Below are 26,927 nucleotides of genomic sequence, written 5' to 3'. Positions count from 1 at the left end.
TTTATCATTTTTTGGAGACTTTAAAGTCGCCGTAGTCATCCTGACAACACATATACGGCTATTACCTCATTGAAAACCCAGCCTCTGCTTATTTGATTGATGAAAAAAAAAAAACGTGATTAATGTAACATTTTCTGTTCAGAGTTGACACTCTTTCAACTGTGGGTGCACATCGCAGAACAACAAAAACTCGAGGCACAGCAGTCTGTTAAAAATGTAAAGCGCACAGAGCCCATAAACTGTGCAAAACGTTTACAGTACATCATTAGTAAACCACTGAAAAAAGGTGTCACTTAATGCAAAAAGTGCTTTTGATGTGATCAAAGCTTTAGTGTGACTCCAGTGAAGATAAAAGTATAACCACAAAAAAATGTATCTTAAAGATATCTAACTATTATTACAATACAAAAGCAATAAGAGCGTGTGTCCACCAAAGTGGTTCTGTGCTGCTAAAAAGTCAGCCACTGAATTTTAAAAACATGGAGTGCTCAGCGATTCACCAAAAACACAATCTCAGCGCCTCGCTACACTGCTGCCATTTCAAAAACGCAGCGCTTCCATAACAACAGAAAACAAATGTTAGTCCGAGGGAAAAAAGCCTACATCTTTACCCAAGCCAAACTGATCAAAATCAACTAAATAAAACTCCAACTACAAAAAACAAAAAAATAGTCATACATTCAACATAACTAGCTAACAAGTAAATACAAACAAAAAGTGGCAGGCAGGCAATGTCTCCAACATAACTAGCTAGCAAAATAAGACCAAACCAAACATGGTATTCAATAGCTAAAGAGAGAACATAAGCATAAAGCTCACAATATTCTTTCAGCTGAAGTTTAAAGTACATCTCTCCTGTTTTATTGTATACTGGTACAACACAAACACAAAAATGTCATTCAATAGCAAAACAGCATAAACTTATAGTGCAAACTCTTTCAGTTGGAGTTTGTTATTTATCTAGCGTTTTAGTGTGCTGGAACGCCACAAACCCCTTTGCAAAGAAATAGCATAAATGCAGCAGTACGAGTTTAAACCCACTATACAGCAAGTATCCTCCTTGATATTGATTATATGTAATATACAAATCAGCATCTGTTCGGTTGAGAGTTCAGCCAAGTGCACAGCATTTATTTTCTCCTAGCAACACACACACACACAAGCTTAAAAGCACAGCGGCATGTAATAAGATTTGCAGCACTTTGTAGAATAGGGCCAGTATTAGAGTCTCTGCCGCATCCTTCCTCGTTCAACCCTTCACTCGGCCTTTCGCCGTGTCAATCGGAAGAGCCCAAAGTACAGATTAACGATCCCCCTCCACGATGGCCCACCATTACTAACCTGACCTCATCGAGGGGGCACATTTCTCTCTCTCTGTCACTGTCTTTCTCTCTCACACATGCACACAGTTTTCCAGTTTCCCCTCACAATCTGTCTCTCTGTCCTTCATTGAGGGTAAAATTATTTGGCTGTAAAAATTAAGACTGAAATACGTTTAAAAAAAAAGCAGAAAAGAAAAAAAAGCACGCTCTTTTGACGCAAGCCTCTTGAGAATCGGATCCCTCAGAATGAAAAATCTATGACTGTCTGCCGCCGTTTCAGAACATTACACTCACATTGAGTCGATCAAAGAGGTCGTCTCCTCCTTGCTTGTTTTCCATGAAAAGCTTGAGGTTTTTAAAAACCTGAAACAGAAAACACATGTTAGCTTGTTTATCATATGCACAGAACTGAGGTTGTAGAGAGAGAGAGACACACTCTCAATTATATTTGACATTTTGCAGAAGTCCTGTTTTCCTCTACTCCTACTAAATAAACCAGCTAAAATATGCATGGAACTAATTAATGGTAGCAGATGTGGTGCTTTTAAATCAGCCTCATTTGAATAACAATTTATCCTTGAGCCAAATGCATGAAGAAGAAAGTAAACAGACCGCTCGCCAAGCAATGACAGAATTTGTATTTCTGGAACAATTTTCCCCCCAATTTGACATGGTCGTATGTTGGTAATGATTGATTCATATGCTGACCTTCCTGTCTAATAAGCACATTGAGGGGGAAATCAACATTTAACAGGATCACATATTCAACAGCGGATAATGTGGGCCCAAAACTGTCAGCGTGCTAGTGAGAGAGTTTCTTTTTGCATTTTTCTAATGTAGAACAACATTTCTCATTACAAATATTATCAGCATAATAATAGTTTGAGTAAAAAGCCTAATGAATGCAAATTTCACATTGCCTCAGTTTTTGTTCAATCCTTTATACTACTAAATCACTCCATAATTTGCACCTGAGCTGCATGAAATACACAAGTTTGTGTAAAACTATATAATTAAGTTCTCCAGCATGATTTTCGATGATACAAGACAAACATTTAATCATTCTAATTGGCCTCTAGTTGACAGAATTGTTCTTAACAGTATTTACCTATTAATAGTGTATCATGAGTTTTTAAGAACTACTTTAATCCTCCATTACATAGATTCAACAAGGTAGTGGAAATATTAATTGGAGATTTTGGTCCATATTAACAGAATAGCATTACTCTGGTGCTGCAATATTGTCAGAATAGTCATGATGCAAATCTCCCATTCCACCACATCCCAAAGGTGCTCTATTGGATTGAGCTCTGGTGACTGTGGAGGCCATTTAAGTGGTGTCATTGTTCCTATTGAGGAAATCTGTTTGAGATTATTCATGCTTTTTGACATGGTGTGTTATCCTGCTGGAAATAGCCATCAGAAGATGGGTACACTGTGGCCATAAAGGGATGGACATGGTCAGCAACAATACTCGGTGTGGTGTTGACACAACGCTCAGTTGGTGTATTTTTTTGGCAAACTTTGTGCCTATTAGTACCATTACACCACCACCAACAGCCTGAACCGTTGATACAAGGCAGGATGAATCCATGCTTTCATGTTTTCATGTTTTTTACTCTACCATCCGAATGTCACAGCAGAAATCGAGAGTCATCAGACCAGGCAACGCTTTTCCAATCTTTAATTGTCCAATTTTGGTGAGCCTGTGCAAATTGTAGACTCAGTTTCCTGTTCTTAGATGAAAGGAGTAGCACCCGGTGTTCTCTTCTGCTAATGTAGCCCATCCGCCTCAAGGTTGGACATGTTGTGCGTTCAGAGGTGCTCTTCTCCATACCTCGGCTGTAGGAGTGGTTATTTGAGTTACTGTTGCTGTTCTATCAGGTCAAACCAGTCTGGCCATTCTCCTCTGACCTCTGGCATCAACAAGGCATTTGCGCCCACAGAACTGCCGCTCACTGGATATTTTCTCTTTTTCTGACCATTCTCTGTAAACCCTAGAGACGGCTGTGCATGAAAATCCCAGTAGATCAGCATTTTCTGAAATAGCCATGTTACCAACAACCATGCCATGTTCGAAGCAATTTAAAACACCTTTTTTTTCCCCATTCTGATGCTCAGTTTGAACTGCAGCAGATCATCTTGAGCCATGTTCATGCATAAATGAGTTGAGTTGCTACCATGTGATTCGCTGATTAAAAATTTTGCTTTAACAAGCAGTTAGACAGGTTTGCCTAATAAAGTGGCCGGCGAGTGTATGGGTAAGAGAGGAAACATCCCATTTTGATGTCCACAGCATTTCATGTACAGCACATACAAAGTACACTCAACGAAGAGTAATTATAAGAAAAGTGACTTTTGAATCCATTTTAAATGACTTTTCTGCAGTAAAGTATGTTAAATTGATCCATTTTTCATGTAAGAGATATTTTAACAAATTTATTTGACCTACATGTACTTACAAGGTTTATGGTTTAAATGGCTGGTTGTATACAATTAAAACTACTTTGGGGTGCAGCAATATAAGACATAAGGCATCTAAAGATACCCCTAACTAGCAAATCATATATTTTCATATTTATAAAAAAAGAATTACATATATACATATTCATGCTTTAGTATGTGCCCTTTTTAAAGTTGTATTACACATTCAGTGTTTTGCTGACTGAATGTGCAGTCTTTGATATACATTTAAGTGTCATATCTTATTCTATAAAAATTAAATAATAATAACTGCTTATTGACACTAATGAAACTAAAAATCACAGACCAGTTCCAGGTCATGTCACACAAACTTCCAAAGGCTTTAATTGTTATTCATTATTCTTGTAAACAGGGTGAAGAGAAAGTGGGGGTTGGTTTTCCCGATACCTGCAATTATATCTGACATTTCTGCAAAGTCTGCCTGTCGCCCAATATAAAACTCTCAAGAAATTCAGTAACTAATTAATTCTGACTTGATTAGCTTCGTTTAAATGTTCTCATTTACATTATGAAACCTATGCAAGTAAACAACGTCGCCGAGTGTCAGAGCATAGAAATCACACAGTACTGCTTTTGCATGATCTGAATGCTAGCAAACAGCAGACACAAAACTTTCTATAGCTGTGCTGCAATAATAATCACCCACCTGTTATGACCATGGTAATTAAGGCATGTTTACACAATTGTTTTGGTCAATGGGATTACAAGTAGACGATGGAGAGACACATTCCCAATTAGACCTGGTGTTTTAATCAGTCGCCTTTGTCTGCCTTTGACCACTTTCCTGATTTATTTGAAGGGTCTATGGGCTGCTCTATGTATTGGCTCTTTTCCTAATCTTTCAATCTAACATTGTGAAACTTTTAGAATTTACATATGAATGTAAAAATGTAAACAAAATAAAAATGCAAGGAGCTTCATCTTTGGTTTCGGCTCTGACAGCTGAAAAACAAAGACAAACACTCTGGGTTTGTGCTATTATCAGGACGTTTTTTATTTATTCTTTGTTTCCATCAAACTTATGGCTTCAGATGGCAAGGTTTAAATCCCATCTGGTTATGTGATTACAATTGGTCAAAATCTTGGGGTGTGAACAATGTGAAACATGTATTGCTCTCCGATGAGTCCATCTTCACTGTCTTTCCCACATCCTGGAGAATTACGGTGTGGAGAAGCCCGAAAGAAGCGTACCACACAGACTGCTGCATACAAAGAGTGAAGCATGGAGATGGATCAGTGATGGTTTGGACTGCAATATCATTGCATTCCATAGGCCCAATACTCCTACTAGATTGAGTGTCACTGCCCAGGACTACAAAACCATTCTGGAGGACCATGCATACCCAGGGGTTCAAAGATTGTATCTCGGTGGTGCTGTGTATTAGGATGGTAATGCACTAATATACACAGCAAGACTGGTGACAGAGTGGTTTGATGATCATGAAAGTGACATTGAACATCTCCCATGGCCTGCACAGTCAGCAGATCTTAATATTATTGAGCCACTTTGGGGCGTTTTGAAGGAGAATGTCAAAAAACATTTCCCTCCACCAGCATCACACATGACCTAGCCACTATTTTCTCTATTCACTATTCATCTCAATATTACATCAATGATACATTAAAAACATCAGGCATCAGTCATGAAATTAATATTTTGAAAGGTTCTCACCCTTTTGGTCACAGGAACCTTGTTGTAGTAGCGGATGCAATCTTTACCCAGGAAGTCGAACTCTACCACACACTTCTGGTCGTCCAGTGCATCGTGTAAAGTGATGTGCTCCACGCGGAGTGAACAACAACCCACGGTGTCTGCCGTCTCGCCCTCTTCCTTTTCATTACCTGCTCTCAGAGCCAGCTGAAGAGTTTAACACAGACACGAAGACATGACACAGCATTCCCAGACCACCTTAGAGCAAATTCTTGGCTGTTTGCGAATATGTTTGGACTGAAAGCTGCATTATCAGGGTTTCTGCAGGTTTCACATAGTAAAATGTGAGTCTTTTGAATACATTTTTAAGACCATTATGACTGAAATTTTAAACACATAAAGAGCTAAAACCTAAGGATTTTTTCAAGTGGTCCAGATGGAAAAGATTTTTATTTGCCCTATCAAAAAAAATGCTTTATTATAATTGAATACATTTATTAATACAATAATACATTCATAATAAAAAAAAATCATATTTTCGATAAAAAATATTTTTAATATTGTGCAAAAACAAGCAAAATCTACTTGTATTCATACACTTTTTTCATTTTTTTCATTAAACTTTAACTTTTCTTTAATGTTTTAAAAACTATAATAAACTAAATCAACATGGAGAACTTTTAAAGAAATTTTATTTTAAGGAAAACAATTCAACCATTATGACAAAGTTAAAAATGACCTTTTTTTAAAATAAAAAGATCTATTGCGATGCAATCCAGATTGGGTAGCAATTTATGAACAAAGGAAAATTAGGACCTGTTTAAACAAGATTTAAGACCTACAGCACATTATTTCAGTGATTTTAAGACTTTTTAAGGCCTAAAATTTAGATTTTGAGATTTAAGACATTTTAAGACTTTAAGACCCTGCAGAAACACTGATTATGGTAGAATTAAATGTAATTAGAGTTAACTTTAATACTAGATGTAACATCTGATCCAGTATCACCACACAGAACTGGTTTGTTTTTGTATGCACATGTTTTTCAGAATGATAAAAAGATGTTCATAAGAGAAGTCACAGCTCTGAGAATAACAAAACAAAGAAACTATTAAATATACTTGCATTTGCAAGAAAGTCAAAATTCCGAGATTAAAAATATAGAGAGAGTGTGTTCACACTTGGCAGGTTTGGCTGAATAAAAACAAACTCTGTTGTGACAGCTCTGTTAAAGTGGTTAATTTGAACTTCTATTCGATCCCTGGTAAACACACACACAAATCAATGAAAGAGTAGGCTCGTCTCTTTACAAACGAACTTGCGCAGTTAGACTGAAACATTGACCAAAGACATCTAAAAAAATCAAAAGTAGAACATGTCATGAGCTGCAACCATAAAAAAAATACTGGTTTCTGTGCTTAATGTGACTCTTTAATTTAAATACAGGTTAAAATACTATTGTCTCATCTGGCCCATGCACACAGTGAAACAGGTGTTAAAATTCCAAAAAGCTAAATTAAATAATGCCTCAAAGAACTCAATTTGACCACAGTGAAGGAAAAAAAAAAAAAATTAATGATAAGATCTCTTCAAAGTGAACACCTGCGAAAGTGGTGTAAGATTTTATACAAATGTAAACCCCAGAGTAAATGCCCCATGCTGTTCTGTGTCATTTCCTCACTCTCTGCTGTATTTATTCTCAACGAGCAGCTTAATTGACATGAACTGATTAACTGTACACTCTAACCCTATTTTTTTATTTTTTTTTCTAAAATCAAATCGTCATGACTGAAAGCTTACTTATGTAGTGCAGGATCACAAATTATGTCTGTGATGCTTTCGTGGCCTGACCTTGTCAATGAAGTAAAGGGCTACGGCTCTCTGGCGTGTGCCCATTTGTTTGGACTTGAGGTCCTCCTGGTACTGGGTTCGGATGGCATCCACACACGTCTTCAGTTTACGGGCCACTTCATACTTTTCCCAATCCTTCTCACCCTAAACAAACAAAGAAGCAGCAAAGTAAAGCAAGGAACTAAATGACCTGGCGTACAGTATCATGAGTAGTGCGTCTTAAAGTACCATCTTATTCTTAAGAAAATGATTGGATTCTGATGGGAGCTAAAGAATAATATTAAGATTTCAAGATGTCAGGAGATTTAGTGACATTAGGCTTCAATATGGTGTTAAGTTTTAGCTAACTGACTGTAATAGTCTCAAACATATGTCCTACCGAAAAGATAAAGGATAAGGAATTTATGACAAAACTCATTGTATTTAATAAAGATTGAACTTAGATGTGTTGATCTGCAGCATTTGTTTAAATCTTCAAGAAAAAGATTTTCTGTGACTTTAATTTACTTCTAAATTATAGCTTGACATAGGACTGGGTGATATTGCAAAAAGAATGATCATGATATCATGTTTTATATCACTCGATATAGATAAATATTGAATATTTTTTTTACAATACATTAAGGTACATTATGATTATTATTATTTTTTTGTTATTTAACCGCTTTGTTTTAATTTACCAACATTACTAAGGAAAATAGTTTTATTGTCAAAAGCAAAAATATTTAAACAAAATATCTGATGTCTTTATAATAAAATAAGCATAAGTGTTGAAGAGACTCTTATACTTGATAGAAAAAATGTTTCAAAGTGTGTGAAATGGTAAAGCGTAAATACTGAACAATCAAAGCTAACTTTAAGATGTGAATAATAATCATACAATAAACCTCGGACTCTGTCAACAACTCAAATTATAATAATCAAATCTGAGCTTTCAAGTGAGCTAACCAACCATCATTTTTTAAATACATACTGAACATTACAAATTGTGAAGTTGGATGACTATATTAACCCCAATGCTAAAAAATCTTTCAGATGGGGGGGCTAGTGGCTGGAATTATTTTTATTATTATTTTTTTCTACAATCTCCTCACTGCTGCTATACGACACTCATTTTTGCGTGTGTTGTTTTTTTGACCTGAAGTGACAAGCGTGTGCGCTCGGAAAGTAAAAAGCACTGCGGTGTTTGGATGCTTTGTGTTTGTCTGAGGTAATTAGTCTGCCGTTATAACTGAAATGTGTATATTCCATACAGTGTGACCAGGTTGGTTGGTTCTACTTACACGAATCACTGTGCGCTCGCAACATTCGGAAAAGTTTAGATGTTTTCAACTATGTGCGGCTGGAAAATTTGAAAATTGTGAAAATCCTGGAAAAATCTCCTTTGGAAATGACAAACTGCCACCCTAAGCTTATTAGCACTGCTTTCAAGGTGCACGATCAGCAGCCACAATTTTTAAAACTGTAGCGTTTCATACCGAAACTTCAAACCAAATTTTTAATTATTTTTTTAATCGATATTGACAATCAATAAAAAAAAAAATAAAATAAAAAAAAAAGACCAGATACACCCAGTTGAATGAATCTCGCAAGTGCACCGCAGATCACGTTACAAGAATTGACCGATAGGCTTTGGTAAGACTAATTATCTCAGACAAACATAACAATTTTGCAACAATAAAATAAACAATAAATACATAAAAAACTCATATTGTGAGCAGAAAAATGGAGGGAAATACAAACAAAGAAAATTCCAATAAAAGTAATTAAAAACAATAAAAAAAAACCTGACAGGTCTTAAAAATAGTAATAGAATGTCAGACTGCCAGATTTCAGCCACCCTAATTTGCAGATTAAAGTTACTTTTAAAAGTTACTTTGTTGCCACAGCAACAGTAAAGTGACCAACATGGTAAAAAATAAAGTAATACTAATGCAGCACAAAGAAAGCAACAGGAAACAGACAGACAAATGAAGACCAATCAGAAAGAAATCAAATGATGCGACTGGATTTTGAATCTGTTCTTATTCAGTTACAATCATTTGGCTTCTTGAGTCGTCCATCACAGAGTTCTGATGGAAAGGATCGCTTTGATTCCTAATTTAATTAATAAAAGGAAGTGAGTGGAACGAGGGTGAAGATGAGGTGCTGAGCTGAAACTAAGCGAGCGTGATTCGGCAGAACACGAGAATACACGTCTGCTCTGTTTGATTGGCCCGGACTCGGCACTAAAAGGCGACATCAAATCACATCTATTATTAACAAGGTGACAAAAACAGACAGTCATGAGGTGAAGAGGACGTGAAGAGGAGTTGGAAACGAAGGAATGTGCAGACAGAGAGAGAAAGCAGAGGGCAACAATTACGCTTTAATCAAGTGAAGGATAAGGTTGTCAGTGAAATATTTCCATCACGTAGCCAGACTCTTAACAGCATGGTTACGCTCAGACTGCAGCTTATTCCGAGCAAAAACTAGAAACTTAGAGCGCAGTCAAGTTTCAGAAGTCAAAACTTTCTTGAAAGAGGAAAATTGATTTTTATTATAAATTATAAAGCTTTAAAAGACTCTTAAAGCACACCAAATGATGTAACCTCACCATGCTGTTGAAACAGTATTTGTACGTATATGAACTTTTACAATAAATATTTTTTCCATGAATACACTGCCCACCCAAGTTAAAAGTCACCATATAGAGTCAACTTAGCAAGTAAGTAAGAGCCTCCCATTGGATAATTACTGCATGGATGAAGAGATTTCATCTGGTAAGAAGCTATTTAACACCAACTGATGCAATGAGTAGCTTCTCATTTCTTAACCATGACCACAGATGACGCATCCAGCAGCCATGTAAAATGTCAAATTATTAGCATGCATCCAGCAAAGAAGGATTCCTCGAAGGAGACTGCTAAAACTGCTAATATTAGGTTAAGAACTGCATACTGCTTCATTAAATACTGGAGGCATGGTGAGAAACGATCAGAACCAGGCATACTCCAAGATGACTGCCAGAATTGATCAGTCTAAAATAATGACTGGGAGCATGATACATCATTAATCAGATGGGTTGGCCACCACAGAGTCCAGACCTTAAACCTATTGACAATCTTTGGATGTGCTGTAGAAGACTTTACATGACAGCAAAGAAAAGGCACCAATAGCCTCGTAGTCATCGCGTCAACATGTTTGCCAACACAACTGAGCTTCTAGTGTCCCGAGTTCAAACCCAGCTTGCAGACCTTTCTCAATCCCTTTTCTAACTTCAACTTTGCTTCTTGCCCAAATACTGTCCTTCGGCTTATTTGCTGCTTTATCAGGAGTCGCCACAGTGGAATGATTCTCCAATATCTCTGCCAATTGTTTAATGCCCTTCCAGTCACAACCCAGAATTGATGGTTGCACTTATAAACTCCCATCCACACATTACAGCCAATTTAGTTTATTTAATCAACCTGTACTTTGGACTTGTCTTTGGACTGTGGAGAAAGGCTGTCCAACAAAATATTAAGAGTGTGATTTTGATAGTGTACAATGAGTGTCTTTAAAAGAAGCTTTAAGTGTAAAATATCTGGAACTTCACTAAAAATAAAGTCTATCCACTCTTCTAATATTGAGATCAAAAGAAAAGCAATTCAACGGCTGCATTTTTCCAGTTTGTTACGACACAAGTGAAAATCTATGGGTGGAGCTAACAGTAAGTTACAGTCACAGTGTTGCAATAAAAACACATTTCACAACCTGTGTTTGGAGGATTTGCTTTCATGAGAATGTAAAAAGAAAATCTTAAAGTTCCTAAACTTGCATAACATTTCTTTAGTATAATGACTTGTTTTCTAAAGATCAAGGAAATTTAGCTTTCTCCATTCATGATCCCTTTAAACATTAAATAGTGCACAAAATAGAACACATACCTTAAGTTTGGAGTTGGCATTGAGCATTACATATTTACAGGATCCTTGAACATTCTCCGTCCAGCTTGCTAGCCATGTTACGGTTTTGTCATGACGAACTTCCTTCCATTTGTGACCGGCTGGGGCTTCTGGGATACGAGATTCTCTGTGGGGTACATTCATACTTACAATTTTCTCTGAACAGTTAAAAAAAAACACTCGACATTGCATTGCACACTGCTCTCAAGTGAAAATATCTTTTTTCCTATTTGACAACTTACTATGATATATCTGCAATGTGCTTTTGTTAGGCCTTGCATACACAGAGCTACAGACATGATTCCACTTCTTACCGCATAATACGAACAGAAAAAGTTGTGCTGACTTGGGACTGTTAAGATATGAAAAGCCTCACTTGCTGCAGTTGATGATAACATCCTCAGGTCGAATCCTCTTCTTCAGCATTCCCTGTTTAGGATGGTCTCCTCTGCCTCGGAAAAGACCTGGAGGTTCAATCTTAAAGTTGCCAATGCGTTCACGATGGTGGTCCAACACACAGAACCCATATTCGTCGACTATTTTTTGATTGGCCTCTTTATTAACCTGGAGAATTCAGAGGAACATTGGTTATTTAGTCTGAGTGATGCAGCGCTCTATTAAAAGATTGTAACTTTGATTTATATTAAAATAGTTTTTAATGTTACAGACACACCAACTTCTCCTCTTTGCTCAGGTTTTTCCTGGCTTCCACCTTCTCCTTATGCATGGCATGGAGCTCCCCAAAATCACACTTTTTCAGATCCATGATTAGTTGTCTCTCCTCTAGAGTCATTTCCTGTGCAGAAAAATTATGCGTCTCATATTCAGATGTTGTCAGATGATGTGAAAAAAATAAAACAAAATTGTACCTCAAAAAAAAAAAAAACCTCTGCATAGCATTTGCAAACTTATTTTAATGACATTTCTGAGCAGCTGATTTTTTTTTCTTCACAACAGATAGTTCTATGATATATTCTCTACAGTGTATAACATATCTTTTGTTGAAAAATATGTAACTTTACACGGCAAAGTGACAGGTTACGTGTTAATTTCCACTGTTGTATGGATATCCATTATGTTAATGTACAAAATGAACCTGATTTAACATCCACAAACCAGGATCGAAGCGTCTTCTTTTATAATTTTACTGACATGCGGCTGTGGTGATCAAGATGGTAAAAAAAAAAAAAAAAAAAAAATTATTCGCTGTAATTCATTACAAACATGCACCATTTTAAAAATGTTATAAACTTATAAAACTCATTCTTGATCACATTTGATGACTGATGATCACAGCGAGCTAAACAAATCTTGTAAATCCAGTTGCTTTGTGCACATTCTATATTGATATGGTTATCAGGTTACTACAGAGACATGTTAATATGCGGCTGTCAATCAATTCACTTCAGTTCTCCTACGTCATGTTGCGGAGGGATTTGGATCCTATTTTAACATCAGGAAATTGAGAAAAAAAAAAAAAAAAGAGACATTGTCTTTATATCACCCAAATATTACAGTAGAGACACTATACCTAAACACAGTTCTGTCCTAACAAAAGAAGATAAATATCATAGGTGCCTTTAAATGCTATAAAGACACAAAACATTACTGTCTGAGTATTGATAATAAAATCAGCACATACCCATATCAGATATCTTTGCCAGAGTTGAATATTGCAACCACTGGCAATAAATTAAAAAAAATTATACATTTCTTACGCCATCTTAAGAGATAATAGTACTTTTAGAATCTAAGCAATTGAGCAAATACAATTTTTATAAAGAAACAGGCTGTTGAATTTATCTAGGTTTTATCTATATGTCAAATGTATCTATTTGACACATCTATGGCTCTTCCATAGTGCATGTGATGAGTGCATGCATTTCAATTACAGGTTAAAGGTGATTTGTTAAGATGTGGATATAAACAGTGTTTGGTGTGCTCTTAGGAGACTGGGGATCTTAGCGATCGACTTGGCATGGAGCTCGGTTAAACTTTGACTGTTCCATTTGGCCCTGACTGTTTTATTTACTTTATATTATTCACGTTATTATGTTAAATGTTATTTTGCCTACGATGGTTGCGTCTGGTCCTCCTTTTTGTTGTAGCTTAAGAGCTGGCTGTAACAGTGCACCATCTTCAGTATCAATACACATGCTATAAAGACAACGTTAAAGTGTAATGAAGCCAGCCAATACATAACTTTGTGTTTTGAGGATTCATAATATGAAAATAATGTGAATAGAGGCTGCAATGATGGAGATAATATTATCATCAACAGTATATGCAAAACTTTTCCAAAATACAAACCAATAACTTTCATCCATTATTGACATTTAAGCAGTCTGGGAGTTATTTTCCTAGGGAAATGTATACTTGTTACAAATTTAAACTTTTTTTGGTTAAAAAAAACAACAACTTTATAAACTAATTTTTGAGAACTTAATAATCAAATCTGAGACTTCATGTGCCATTTGACACCAACAACACTTGTTCCTGAAGATGACCCAATGAAATTAACCAAACTTTGAAATCTACTACAACATTAGGTGCATAATTAAAGAGAAAGAATTAATGAATGATGAGGACCAGGCCAGACGCTGCTCTACAGTCGGTGTTCAGTGCAGTCTGTGACTTTCCTTAATGATTTCGGTTTCTTTTTAAATCAGATGAGATGCCAGCAGCACATGAACCACCAACTGTTATTTCACCCAGAAAGCTGGCAAAAAGGTCTAAATCCATATTGAAAGTTCACGGGGCAGCACAACTATATTTTTTTGCTTTAGTTGCAGTATTCAATGAATGTCAGAACAAATTAGAGAAAACATTACGATACAATAACCCCCAGCATTCAAGGATATTTTACCCAGATGGCGTTTGGTTTCTCAGAGGAACCACAAGTAGACGAAAAAAACTTGCACTGAATATGTCCCTGAGTGAAAAACAGATTTGGACATGATTAAAATCAATATGAAAGAATGTGAAACATACATTTAATTCCTCAGGGAGAACTATTCCCATCCAAATAGTGCTTTCAAGAAAAGTTGCTGCTCTTTTCATACATCTCCCAGACATCTCATAAGTATAAAGCCAAGAGCACTGTTTGGTATCCACATGGGGTGATGGACCAAGCACAAATTGCCTGAACTGAGTGAACTTCAACTGACCTCAGTTAAGCATATATGTGTGAAGATCAGATTCACAAATTTATGTTTTCAGCAAAGCTCACACTTAACATCAAGAACTACACATATTAAAAACTGTAAAAAAAAAAAAAAGCAGCAAAAACTGTTGCATGGGAAACATGGAGAGAGAGAAACTGATGAGAGAATTATAAAAGCTGCTAAGCTAATCAAACATCCAGAATGGAAAACAATGAATCCAAATTGTTTTATTACCAAAATGTTTGGTAATTAAAAAGTAAAAAAGTAAATCACGATTTTTTTAAATGATTGTGAGTGGATTAAAACCTTTAGGCCCTGTTTCCACCTGGAATTAGAGGCACAGTTTACCCAAAAATGAACATTTACTCACTATTTACTCATCCTCAAGTGGTTCCAAACCATGATGAGCTTCTTTCTTCTGTTTAAGACTGGAGGAAAAACAAATACTATTGTAGTCGATGGTTACAGGTTTCCAGCTCTCTTTTCTTTTTAAAATAACAGCTTACAGAAGCTACATTTGAGTATCATCCTCAAATTTGATTCAAAATAGTCAGACATTCAGCTTAATCTTTTTGATGGTTTAATGCCATTCTCCTGATAGTCACATCCACTTTTTCTCTAATGAATTTCATTGAAACTTAAAAAAAAAAAAAAAAAAATTGATCGCAAATCACATTCACCTATGTTTTACCACGTTTTACTATGTTTCTTCACTACTTTGAGTTATTTTGACCCTTAAGTAATAAAACAAGCCAATGTCTAGTTTCAAACAAAACCAGACTTGTGAACAAAGAGCAAAGGGTTCAAAAGCTAGACTATTTTAATTGGGTAAGTCAAGAAAATGCTCAAAAACTGGGCGCAGGTTAATATGTTATTTTGTGTTAAACAGAAGAAAGGTTATTATAAAGGTTAAAACAAGTAAAAAGGGAGTAAATGACAATTTAAATTTTGCGTGAACTATCCTTTTAACAGTGGGTGGCGCGTTAGTGCAGTGGGTAGTGCTGTCGCCTCACAGCAAGAAGGTCGCTGGTTCAAGCCTCGGCTGGGTTAGTTTGTATTTCTGTGTGGAGTTTGCATGTTCTCCCCGTGTTGGCGTGGGTTTCCTCCAGGTCCTCCGGTTTCTCTCATAAGCCACAAGACATGCGCTATAGGTGAATTGGATAAACTAAATTGTCCGTAGTGTACGTGTGTGAATGTGAGAGTGTATGGGTGTTTCCTATTGATGGGTTACAGCTGTAAGGGCATCTACTGTGTAAAACATATGCTGGATAAGTTGGCGGTTCATTCTTCTGTGGCGACCCCTGATGAATCAAGGGACTAAGCCGAAGGAAAATGAATAAATGTATATCCCTTAAACATTCATCCAGTGTTTTACTTGTGACCACTTGTATTAGCATTTCATCTAAACCCTTTCCTCTTATTTCATCCAGCTTTATATGACTTTCAAAGGAGCAGTCAGTGCACTCAGCGTGAGTCGAGAAATCAGTAAAAATGTACAGCAGCTTTTTGAAGTTAGCCTTTCATTGACACTGATTTCAATTGGCAGTCATATCAACTCTGTAAAGAGATATCATACACTTTGAGACTGTAAAAGATTCAGTTCAAATCCTTTGAGACGTTAGTGACACAAAGCAACTACTCTAAAGAGTCAATTCATCAAACAATGCTGTCTGATCATATATGCCTTGCCTCTCTTTTCCCCATTATTTTTCTTTTGTTGCTCACAATAATTCTGGCTTATTTGACCTTTACACTTTTTAAAAAGAGGATGATTCATCCTGTGCTGCACTAAAAAAAAAACACAATAACAGTTATGCGAGCAGCCTCCAAGTCTTCCTCAGACAGAATAAGCTAGTAACTCATCTTATATTGAATGATGTATTTAAAACAAACAACATACGGACGTCTAAAGCTTCTTTATGTAATGATGATCAATAATTGACTTGTGTTCTATTATAATGCCTTTGAAGCATATACATTTGGGTTTTTTCTTGGCAACTATTGAAACATGTCACATGGTGCCCGATATATCGTGTGAATTATTTACATTTTTCCATCTATTGAGAATCCTACTTCTAAATTAAGCTTCTTTTGTATTTCAGTTTTATTTAGCAGTTTTGTTAATGGAATATGCATTGTTATATCAAGATGACCCAGTACAATAAGTGATTAAATGTTTGATTGATAACTGGTATATCATGTGATTTAATAAAAATGTTAAGAACAGACACCCCTTCTGTTATCATGTGTCATTTAAATATGTAAGATCAAATATAATGCTAAATCGATGACTGTGCTTATAAAAAAACTGCCCAGTTATATGTCGTTATTGACCGAATGAAGGCACGTAAATTTCTAAATCAACCATTCACCATCATAATCATAAATATTTGTATTTTAGCGGACTAAGTTTATTCAAGTCCACCAACATCCATTCGAAATGTAGGATTTTAATTAACAGTATGTCTTTACTACAAATAAAATCATCTTATTTATGTTTGACTATTTATGTTTGATATTTTGATAATATCATATCGTACGAGTACATTATCATTATATAATTCAAATCATGACTTTATTAGCCATGTTTCCATTAGGGTTGGGTCGATAGACGATCCCATCGTCCATAGCTGATGGCTGATAGACACACACACCCTATTTACATTTAATACGTCTTAGTTTTTAGAGCGAAAACAATCCATGTCCACACTGGCGTTTCACATAGCATTTCTGAAAAGTCCTACCTCCACACTATAATCGCTGAGAACGCACATCACATAGTACTTAGTAATTTTAGCGAAAACCTCAGATACGGTTGGTTGGTTCCTGTTGGTTGTGCACCTTTTTTACCAACCAAGTTTGTTGACACAATTATAACGACACAGATCCCTCTACCTATTCAAGCCAAAGTCCCACGGAAAAAGTGATTGACAGGTGGTAACTTGTTTGTAACTTATCTTTATTTATTTATGATTTGGTTATGGGCAAAACAAAGACCATGCAGGTCAGGTAGTTGAAACAGTAGGCTACAAATAATAAATTTGTTATGAATTAATTGTTCATAATTCCCGTCGCCAACGATGACGATGCCATCGTCCATAGTGATGTTTCACATTGGACATCATACGATGCTAAATTGGTCATCATCACCCAACCCTAGTTTCAATAAGAAAAGATGCACTAACTACTAAGGGTGTCACGATCCTCCAAATTCTCGATTCGATTACATTTTCGATTCTAAAGGCACGATTCGATTCGATTTTCGATTATGAATAATTAATTAATGACCAATTAATTATTTGTAGCCAACCGTTTAAACTACCTGAACTGGATGGTCTTTGTTTTACCCATAAACAAAGCATACAGTTAATGAATAAAAGGCAAGATACACACATAATTACCACCTGTCAATCACTTTTTCTGCGGGACTTGTGAATAGGCAGTGATCTGTGTGGTTATAATGGCGTCGGTAAAAAAAGACGCACAACCAACAGGAACTAGCCAACAGTATCTGAGGTGTGCGCTAAAATGACTAAGTACAAGTGAGTGAAAGAATGAAGCAGTCCTCTGGCTGCCTGGACCTGCTGTCTCGAGCGCATGGCTGTGTATGCGTCTGTGTGGTCACGTGATGTGCATTTTCCGCGAGCAGATTTGCAACGGGGGCGGGCGGAAGGAGGATCGCGTTGCCGGTGTTGTCTATCAGACAAACCGTACGTAATACGTACATAGCAGAGCTTGCAAAACTGTTTTTTTTTTTCGACAACAGGAACGTTGTCAACATAACTTACTGGAAATTCAAAATGCTTACACACCGGCGACTTCATTGAAAGTGGAGAGGGTTTCTGTCGGAGGGTCTCCTGCTTCTGCAGTTTAACAAGCACTTCAACAAGCCGTTTTTTTCCCGCTTGGCAAGCCAAGCTGACGTGACATGGGGGCGTGGCAGCATCCGACTATTCTATTTTTTGATTTGATAATCGAAATTGAGCATAAATTTCGATTGATTTCGATTAAAAATCGAAATCGTGACACCCCTACAAACTACAATGGAAAAACTTTTACTGAACAAATTCCAGCATGTGCATTGCAAAAAGTCATGTGATATTGTTATAAGAGATAATGTGATGATAAAAATGTGTGTGGATGGACAAACTAGCAGGCTGATCACATTGGAAAACATCTAAAGTGCTGTTCTGGCCATTCTAAATGCCTTAACCTATTTAGAATTAGTGTTATTATATTATTAATTATCTCCAGAATTGTCGAGAGCACTCCTTTGAATGCCACCATGCGTCCATTGCATATCGGCATACTGTCTTCTGAGGTGCAAGGAATTTATTAAATGAAAGATTCACCACAGGAAAATACATTTAATCCGTAATATTTAGTGCCAGTTAATCAGGAAGTGAGGATTTTGTTCTCTTTGAACAAAATAAAATGCTGCTTTATTTGCACGTCTTATATGAGATATTCCTGTTGTGTATTAAATTTAATTCACAACTTAGGGTTGTAACAATACACTAGCTAAGTTTACATCCAAAGTCTCAAAACACACACTCAAAAAAAAAAAAGCCTGTCTTCTGATCTTTTCCCACTGATATTGCTTTGAGATGTGGCCTGTTTCCTGACACACAATAACAACAAGCACACCCTACATCAGAAGACACTAAAGATCATCCAAACAACTCTAGAGAAGCGTGATCCCCTCACCTGTGATGATCACAGCTTCCCTACAGGCCACAGAAGCGGGAATAGAGGACGATGAACAAAAAAATGAAGAGCAGAGAAAAGTAAGTATCGGATGGAGGGGTCACAGAGGACTGCCATTCGCGTTTCTCTTTTGTCGGTTTATGATTTATTCTTGCACTTTTGCGGTGCTAAATGTCACACTAACACTGATTCACTCTAATCTCTTCTCCTGGGCCTGGTGAAGAGAACCTGCGCCACGGGACCTCACACAAGCAATTTCATCTGACCTGGCCCCCTCTATTTCCCCATTCTGTCACACACATGCACACATTTCACCATGAATGGCACCCCTGGGCCATTAGCCAGGGAGCAGAGCCTGGTGCGGAGGGGAAGAAGAGAGTAAAATCAGAGGGAAAGTGAAAGAAGGGTCCAAAAAAATGACATGGAGACACTCAAACTTCAGAGACCCACAAATCAATTACACTGGATAAGAGCATGGCATGATCCATGACTCTATAGAGTTGAATAAATCAAACTGACTAAATGGTAAGTCACAAAGAATTTGCAATATTAAAGAAATGGCCACTATTTTGTCAAGGTAAAGTAGGTATGGCAACCAATGGAAACTGGATTTTTATTTTCTGCAGTGGAAAGTAAGGTAATTATGACATTAGGAGTCCAAGTAACCAATCTCACACTACAATATTTAATTCCTGGATAAATCTGTTTTAGAACAAATCATCGGATTAAATGACTGAATGACATTCATACACTGTGTTCCATTTGGAAGGGCTCAACCATATGCCCTGATCCCCTCGATGGGTTTATCCTCTAGAACAGGGGTGTCAAACGTACGGCCCGCGGGCCGGATCAGGCCCGCAACCGAAGCCAATACACGAGATGATTCTGTAAGCTGAAATTTTTCAATAAAATATACTGCTATAACAATTGTGTCCACTGGATGGCAATAGCAAACTTAATTTCATCCCATCCACAAGCCTGAATCAGCGTCAATTTGACAGCCATCTCAGAGAGAAAGACCTCATACCTTTTTTTGTATCTGTCCAAGAAAACTAAACATTCGCGATCGATTAACATGTGGAAAATCTTCTCTCGCTCTGCACGTTTCCTACTGCTGGTTCTGTGTGTGCGCGATCTGTCACTCATACAGAAATTCTTACATGCTCGGCAGACCCACTGAGACGCGCCTTTTCCGCCAAAATGCATCCGGCCGTAGTTTCTGAATGTCCTAAAATGTCCAGAATTCAGGTTTTACTTTCGCATTCTAAAGTTGTCATTATTTGTATGCGTTTTTTGCATTACCATTTCGCAGCTGAATGTAATTCACATTAAATTGTGTACAGGCACGTGCACACATAGGGCTCAACCTGTGCAGTGCACATGCCCTTTTTAGTCTTGGATAGAAAGTGCCCTTCCAAAATGATCAAAAGTGCCCCCGCGACGCGGCACACCCTCGGTCCCGCTCTTCAGTAGGCGCGCGATAACACCGCTTTTGAGCTGATCAGAACACCGCTCTTCAGTACGCACGCAACACCCATCCACCTCCCCCCCCATTTTTTCTCATTTGATGCATATTTTAATTATTTAATGATGCTAATATGTTACATACTTTATAATATCTAAATTGTTTTGACAATACTGTAAATGTCATTCAAATATAGCAACTTTAGAGAGAGAGAGGGAGGGGGGAGAGAGAGAGAGAGAGAGAGAGAGAGAGAGAGAGAGAGAGAGAGAGAGAGAGAGAGAGCACCCTTAAATAGCATAAGTAAGAAATAGTAGATTTCTATTATTTCAACAGCCTTTTTAAAATAACTTTAACCAATTGAAAAGAAAAGGTGTATAACAGTGTCGTAATAAATAAAAATCAAGTTACAAAATCGCATTATTTTTTGTTTGTTGCATGTAGTTGACCATGTATGTGCTGCGGGAAAAAGATGTTTTTCAATCAGGCTACCACTGCAAGTATATTTCAAACCTGTAGGAAGCCCTGCACACTGAGGTGATCTCACGAGGAAATTTAACTATTTTACTTTTTGTCAGTTTAGCTGCAATTTTGTACGAGTTCAGTCATATGAAAATGTACCATTTGAAAAAGAAGGCGTGGTAGATTTTACTCCATGAGGCCCCTGACCTAAAATGAGTTTGACACCCCTGCTCTAGAATGACAGCTTTGAAGGGATTATGGCATATAGGGATGGAATGGAACGCTATGTGCAACACCAAAGAACTTCCCTGCGCAAAGAATCATGAGGACCTGAAGTGTCCATTGAATAGTTGTACTCTTTTAAAATCCTTCATTCCAAAGGGCCCTTCAAAGTGGCCAGTTTTCAGCACTTTGGTTTGGTATGGCACTTCAATATGGCCGCCAGGATTTTCACTTCACAATGCTCTCCGAGAGTGAGGAATCCCAGTTTGAGGCAACAACCATTTGTAGTGGTGTCCAACACCACAACGGACATTGTCGAGTGCAGTCATTCAGTCTCAAAATGCACTAGAATAACAATAGTACAACTGATGTACACTCAACAGCCAACGAATACCCATAAAGCGCATCAAGGGTCATGCCAAATTAATTTTTAGGATTTTGCCAGAACGGACCACGTCTGAATTGTCCATTAATTCATTTCCAAAACCACCGGTTCAATGTGAAAACAACATATTCATTCATTCATTTTCTTTTCAGCTTGGTCCCTTTATTAATCGAGGGTTACCACATTGGAATGAACTGCCAATTTATCCAGCATATGTTTTAAGCAGCGGATGCCCTTCCAGCCGCAACCCATCACTAGGAAACAACATAATCTTATAAATATAATTTAAATGGTTTAAAAAAAATTTTTTTTTTTTTAAATCTGTTGTTTGACAGACTTTTAAAATTAATGTTTAAAGAATTAAGACTTTTAAAATTATATTTATCCATGGCATTCCCAAATAAGCCAAGGGTGCCAACACGAAATAAATTAAATTATCATAAAAATATTATATATTTCAAATATATTTTTTCTTCATTATAATTTGTGATGTAATATTATGGTTTATTGATTTATCTATACTTTTTTGTAATTTGACTTGAAATATCAAATCTATAGACAATATGTGAATGTGTATACATGTATTTATGTGTATATATGTATATGTATTTATGAATGATTGTGTATGTATACATATACATGTATGTATATGTGGGCATATATGTGAGAGGAGATCATGTGATCCGGAAGTGTACAAAAAGGAGCACCTGATTGTGATGAACACTGTCTGATGAAGAGCCGGGTGGCTCGAAACGTTACACGCTGTGTGTCAGCCTTTTTAATTTTATAAATTTGTATTTTTGGAGCCTTGGTGTTGCCGCCTTTGATTGACATTTATTTGCACTTTTTGCGGTTTTGGCTGAGCACCCAATTTAGAGAGATGTGCGTGCTTTTGTACAGTTTTTTTCATTTTTATATTATTTGTAATACAATTTTGTTCTTTAATACAAGCAGTCAGTTATGTGAACTGTACCTTTAATATTTCATGTTCAGAGAAACACTCTTTTTGAATGTATCAAACAACTAAAGCACATTATAGCATTTAAAGCAAATAAACACACGTTAAAATTATAGTGTTAATATCTTAAGCACCTATGATTAGTAACACGCTCAACAGAAAAGACTGCCATTGTCTCGGTCAGCGCAGCTCTGGCGCTGTTTCTATTATGATCTATAACAGAAGGCGACACAGGGGAAAACTCGTTCTGCAGACATGCTCGTGTCAGAATCCACAAGTAACGTTATTGTTGTAACAGCCAAAAGAGGAGATAAAACGTTACCTCAGGAACACGCCAGCAGGTCAAAGGGGCCACAGAGAGTGAGAGAGTTTACAGCTAACATTTTTTCCGTAGCCAGTTTCTGATGTACTTCTCTGTCAGTGAAAGACTGTCCAGCAAACTCACAAGCAGGGAATCATCCATAGTTATCTGCTTTTTAAGTAGTCGGAGTGTTTTAATTACTTGCGGTCTCCTCCCTCACCGTAGTATACATGTAACGCATATGTGATAAAGGACATCAGTAAATAACCAGTTATGATTATTACTGAACCGATAGCAAATTGTTCATATCTGTATTGCGGTGCATGAAAGAAACTAGTAATTTTGACACCCCTATTACATCGTCAGCTCAGACAATACACTAATTTGACAAGAAACACCAGAAACCAAAATTGAAAAACACAATACTTATATAAGTTGCACCAGAATACCACATTCAGTATAAAAAACTGTGTATTTAACAGATTTAATTTAAATCTTGCAGCATCCTTAGTTGAACAAACATCACAAAACACAAAGATAAATTCTCTTACACTTGCAATGGCAGTTTCATACCTAGTCATGAGTAAGACTGCTCTGAATACAGGTACATCCTGTGGCGCCTAGTTCTAGCAAGTCTCTAATGTGTGGTAATTACAAAATGCTACGAAACACATAAACACGCCTCCTCCCTCCCATCACACTTTCCACTGACCTTGTTTTGCTAATTGCCGTCTGCACCGCACAGTCAATGAATGCAAGTGCAACGGTGTGCAGCCATACATTAAAACAAGGAATTCATTACCCACTCAACCCCCAATGGCATCCCACCGTTTAGTCTTCATTAATAAGTAATAATTGGGTCAAAAGACCTCTGAAAGAGCATATATAAATAATGGTTGCCACAAGCAGATCACCCAGAAGAAACGCACAAAAACACTTTCCGAAAGCTCTGTAATAATAGAGCCGATGTCTCATCACTTGGGTTCCTCTCTCGCTCATTCTGGTGACTGACAGGCGAGCACGGGGCGGAGACTGTGCTCAGTGAAGCGAGCAGGGCTTCCGTGTTATAATAAAACAGTTAAATTGGATTTGTTCATATGCGGGAAGCGAGTTGTCTGGATTAGCATATCAATGCCTTTACACAAATCGTATTTTCAAGAGCATTGAGCACTAAGCAGCACAAAATTAATTCTGCATGATACGCCCCGAGGCCTTCTGGGATGCTGTAAGCTTCATAACTGTTCCGTACGCCCAGCCCTCCTAGAGCCACCGCAAACGCGTTAACTGTAAAAGCTACTGGTTACGAGATTGAGCTGGGCTTACCTTCCTCCAGTCCTTGAAGAAGTTATTGCGGAAGACCTCTTTGGTGGTGTATTCGTGATCCAGCATCTGAGCAAAGTAAAGGGCCACTTCCTCAGCTGGCAGGCTGAGTTTCACTGGCTCTCCTACAAAAGCAGAACATCTGGTACTGTAAGGAATAGAGTATGAAAAAGCAACCAGCTTACAGCCAACTCTGGGCTGCCTCTGTCAAATTATGCATTTAAGCAATTCAAAGTCAATAAAATGTTTTATGCAGTCAATAAATGTATTTTCTAAATATGCAGATTTCTTTTTATTTGCTATCATAGTTCAATGTTATCTATATTCAAAGGATAGTTGTTAAAAGCATGCCGTACATATGAGATTAATTCCTCTTCAGTTAAACTTTATAGAAAACTTTAAGCTAAAATCGTGGATTGATTATTCAAAATAAAGCTAGTCAATAGCATTTGAAAAGAAGTTGTAAACATGTTTTTAATGCTTTGGATAAAACCAAGTAGCATCCCTACATTTTGCATAAGACCATGTGTCCCATATTCCATGCTGAGAAGTGTGGCAAAAAAAAAAAAAAAATCTGTAAATTGGCATTTTAATTTATTTATGCTTTTGAATTGCATTATGGAACCGTGATATTTCTTTCAACAAACTTTAGCCTTGAAAAGTTTAATAAAAAAGTGATTTTTATAAACACTAAAGTGATATATTGTCTGGGTTGGTGTTGTATATTAAGTTCCAAACACCTTGTTCTAAATGGTCCATACATCTTGTTATTTTGACTTCTGCATATCTAATTTTAGCATACATTATATTATTTCAAATAACTAAACAGTTATTAAAAGTCCATTTGTTAAACGGTAGCGTTAGATTTTCAATATCAAAAGGTCAAAAAAGCAGAGATCAAGGTCCTGTAATGCAATTCACAACCTTAAAGGTGCAGTATGCAAGTTTGACACCCAGTGGTTAAACTATAACTATATATATATATATATATATATATATATATATATATATATATATATATATATATATATATATATATATATAAGCAACAGCATGCGATCAAGGTAATATTTTCCATATTAAAGTTAGTTTTTGTTCTAACCAATACCTCGCAGTGATATTTTAGATATGAGTTCCATTTTGTTCAGTTGAACAACAGAAAACTGACAATGATCACCTCGGGTACACCTCATGTGCTTTATTTATGCTAACAATGCGAGTTTGAATGCCATTTTACATGACATTTACTGCCATAATACTGAAAGCGGAAGTGGATAGTTTACCTGAAAATAAAACAAACCATTTGAAATTGATCTTTAGAACTGTGAAATAGTGATTAGACAGCATCTAAATTTAATAATGTTGAAGAGGTTTAATATGTATTAATTTGGATTATAAACCTTACCATTTCGTGAGTGAGAGCATATTCTGTGCTTCTGAATGGCTGTTTTTAAAGTTCTGTCATGTTTCGCCTGGTGCAAACAGCTAAATTGCACGGTTTAAAATATAACCTGCTCACCTAATGTTTACGTTCATAATATTTATATTAATTGCTAATTCAGAATTTCATGTGGAACTTTGAATGAGTCATTTCGGAGTCTGCTACGATCCACCGCAGGTCACATTTTGGTCATGGATACATTTTGAGAGCCTTTTGACTGAATGAATGGAATATGCTGATTTCCAACAAGGCCACCCAGGGTGCTGAAATATAATTTGTCATTGGGTGGGTTAAAAAAAAAAAAAAAATGAATGACTGACTTATGCATTGTTTTTCAAATAAACAAGAATGTTCACTTAGAATGTTTTTTAAATATCTGCAAACATAGTATGGTAATTTATGCTTTAGAAGAGTCAAAAACTTACATAAAGCACATAAATAAACAGAAAACACTTGTGAATCACAAAATACAGAAACTTGGTCAACAAATTTTTAATAGTGTAACTTTAAGCTGCATAATTTAAAGGGTATTTATGTACACCATGTAGCACCAAGCTATTTTCAAAAGGTTATTTCAAATCCAAATATCTAAAAACAAAATGTAGTTACTTGCAGAAAAAACAATATTAGTATTCACTTTTGAAAGATGATTACCTCTTTAAATAAGCCAAAAGCACAGACAAAAAACAAAGTTATCATTTCCACAGATCTACGGCAGAGGTGTGTGCTGCAAGCTTTTATAGGATGAGTTAAGATGAGTTATCAGACACGGCTCCCACAGGACTCGCCTGCGCATCCCACAATATAAGACTTTAAATGCATCACAGAGAATCATGGCCTAGGACAAATATAATCAAAACTGCATTTATAGCTTTAGAGAGTCTCAGGTACAAAATCCAAATACTTCCCCCCTTTGGGTTATTGTAGCAAGATTAATGGTCTAGGCCTTCCAAAACGCACTTACAGTTTAAGAAGCGCCTCACTACGGTAAATGGCAGAGTGGATATTAATAGAGGAAGCTGACCTTAAAGTTTAGCAAAGAGATTAAAGACTCTTCCTGTGCTCTCTGGAGTAAGCCTGACATCAACAGAGGAACAGGTCAACCTTGAGGCTGGGCTGCGAGCCCAGATCGGGAAAATTAAAGGGAATAGTTTTCACCGTAAGCATTTAAAAATGTTTTGCAGTGAAAAGCTTTTACGCAATGCATCAGTAACACCAAACCCTCAAGAAACACAGAAATAATGGAGCACTCATAGTACCATAAATGTGCG

The 26,927-nt window shown here is 36.7% G+C and overlaps 1 protein-coding gene across 4 annotated transcripts in view; it reads right to left on the bottom strand.

Annotated features, from left to right (window-relative positions):
- Positions 1 to 26,927, bottom strand: part of zgc:173742 — a 57,269-nt gene that overhangs the window by 12,863 nt on the left and 17,479 nt on the right. For all 4 annotated transcript variants that reach the window (XR_015514799.1, XM_087293036.1, XM_087293034.1 and 1 more), the window contains exons 9-15: positions 24,219 to 24,340; positions 11,908 to 12,030; positions 11,611 to 11,798; positions 11,217 to 11,361; positions 7,309 to 7,452; positions 5,479 to 5,664; positions 1,617 to 1,685 (exon numbers count right to left, since the gene is read on the bottom strand). Coding sequence is in view for 3 of the 4 variants with exons in the window: in XM_087293036.1 (XP_087149162.1) it covers positions 1,617 to 1,685; positions 5,479 to 5,664; positions 7,309 to 7,452; positions 11,217 to 11,361; positions 11,611 to 11,798; positions 11,908 to 12,030; positions 24,219 to 24,340 (977 nt within the window). In the remaining variant the exon portion in view is untranslated. The remainder of the gene's footprint in view (positions 1 to 1,616; positions 1,686 to 5,478; positions 5,665 to 7,308; positions 7,453 to 11,216; positions 11,362 to 11,610; positions 11,799 to 11,907; positions 12,031 to 24,218; positions 24,341 to 26,927) is intronic.

Source organism: Danio rerio, chromosome 18, assembly GCF_052040795.2.
Source record: "Danio rerio strain M-AB ecotype USA chromosome 18, GRCz13ab, whole genome shotgun sequence".
In the NCBI taxonomy this organism is placed as follows: domain Eukaryota; kingdom Metazoa; phylum Chordata; class Actinopteri; order Cypriniformes; family Danionidae; genus Danio; species Danio rerio.
Note: the sequence above shows the minus strand (reverse complement) of the source record. Positions and strands in the feature narration are given on the sequence as shown.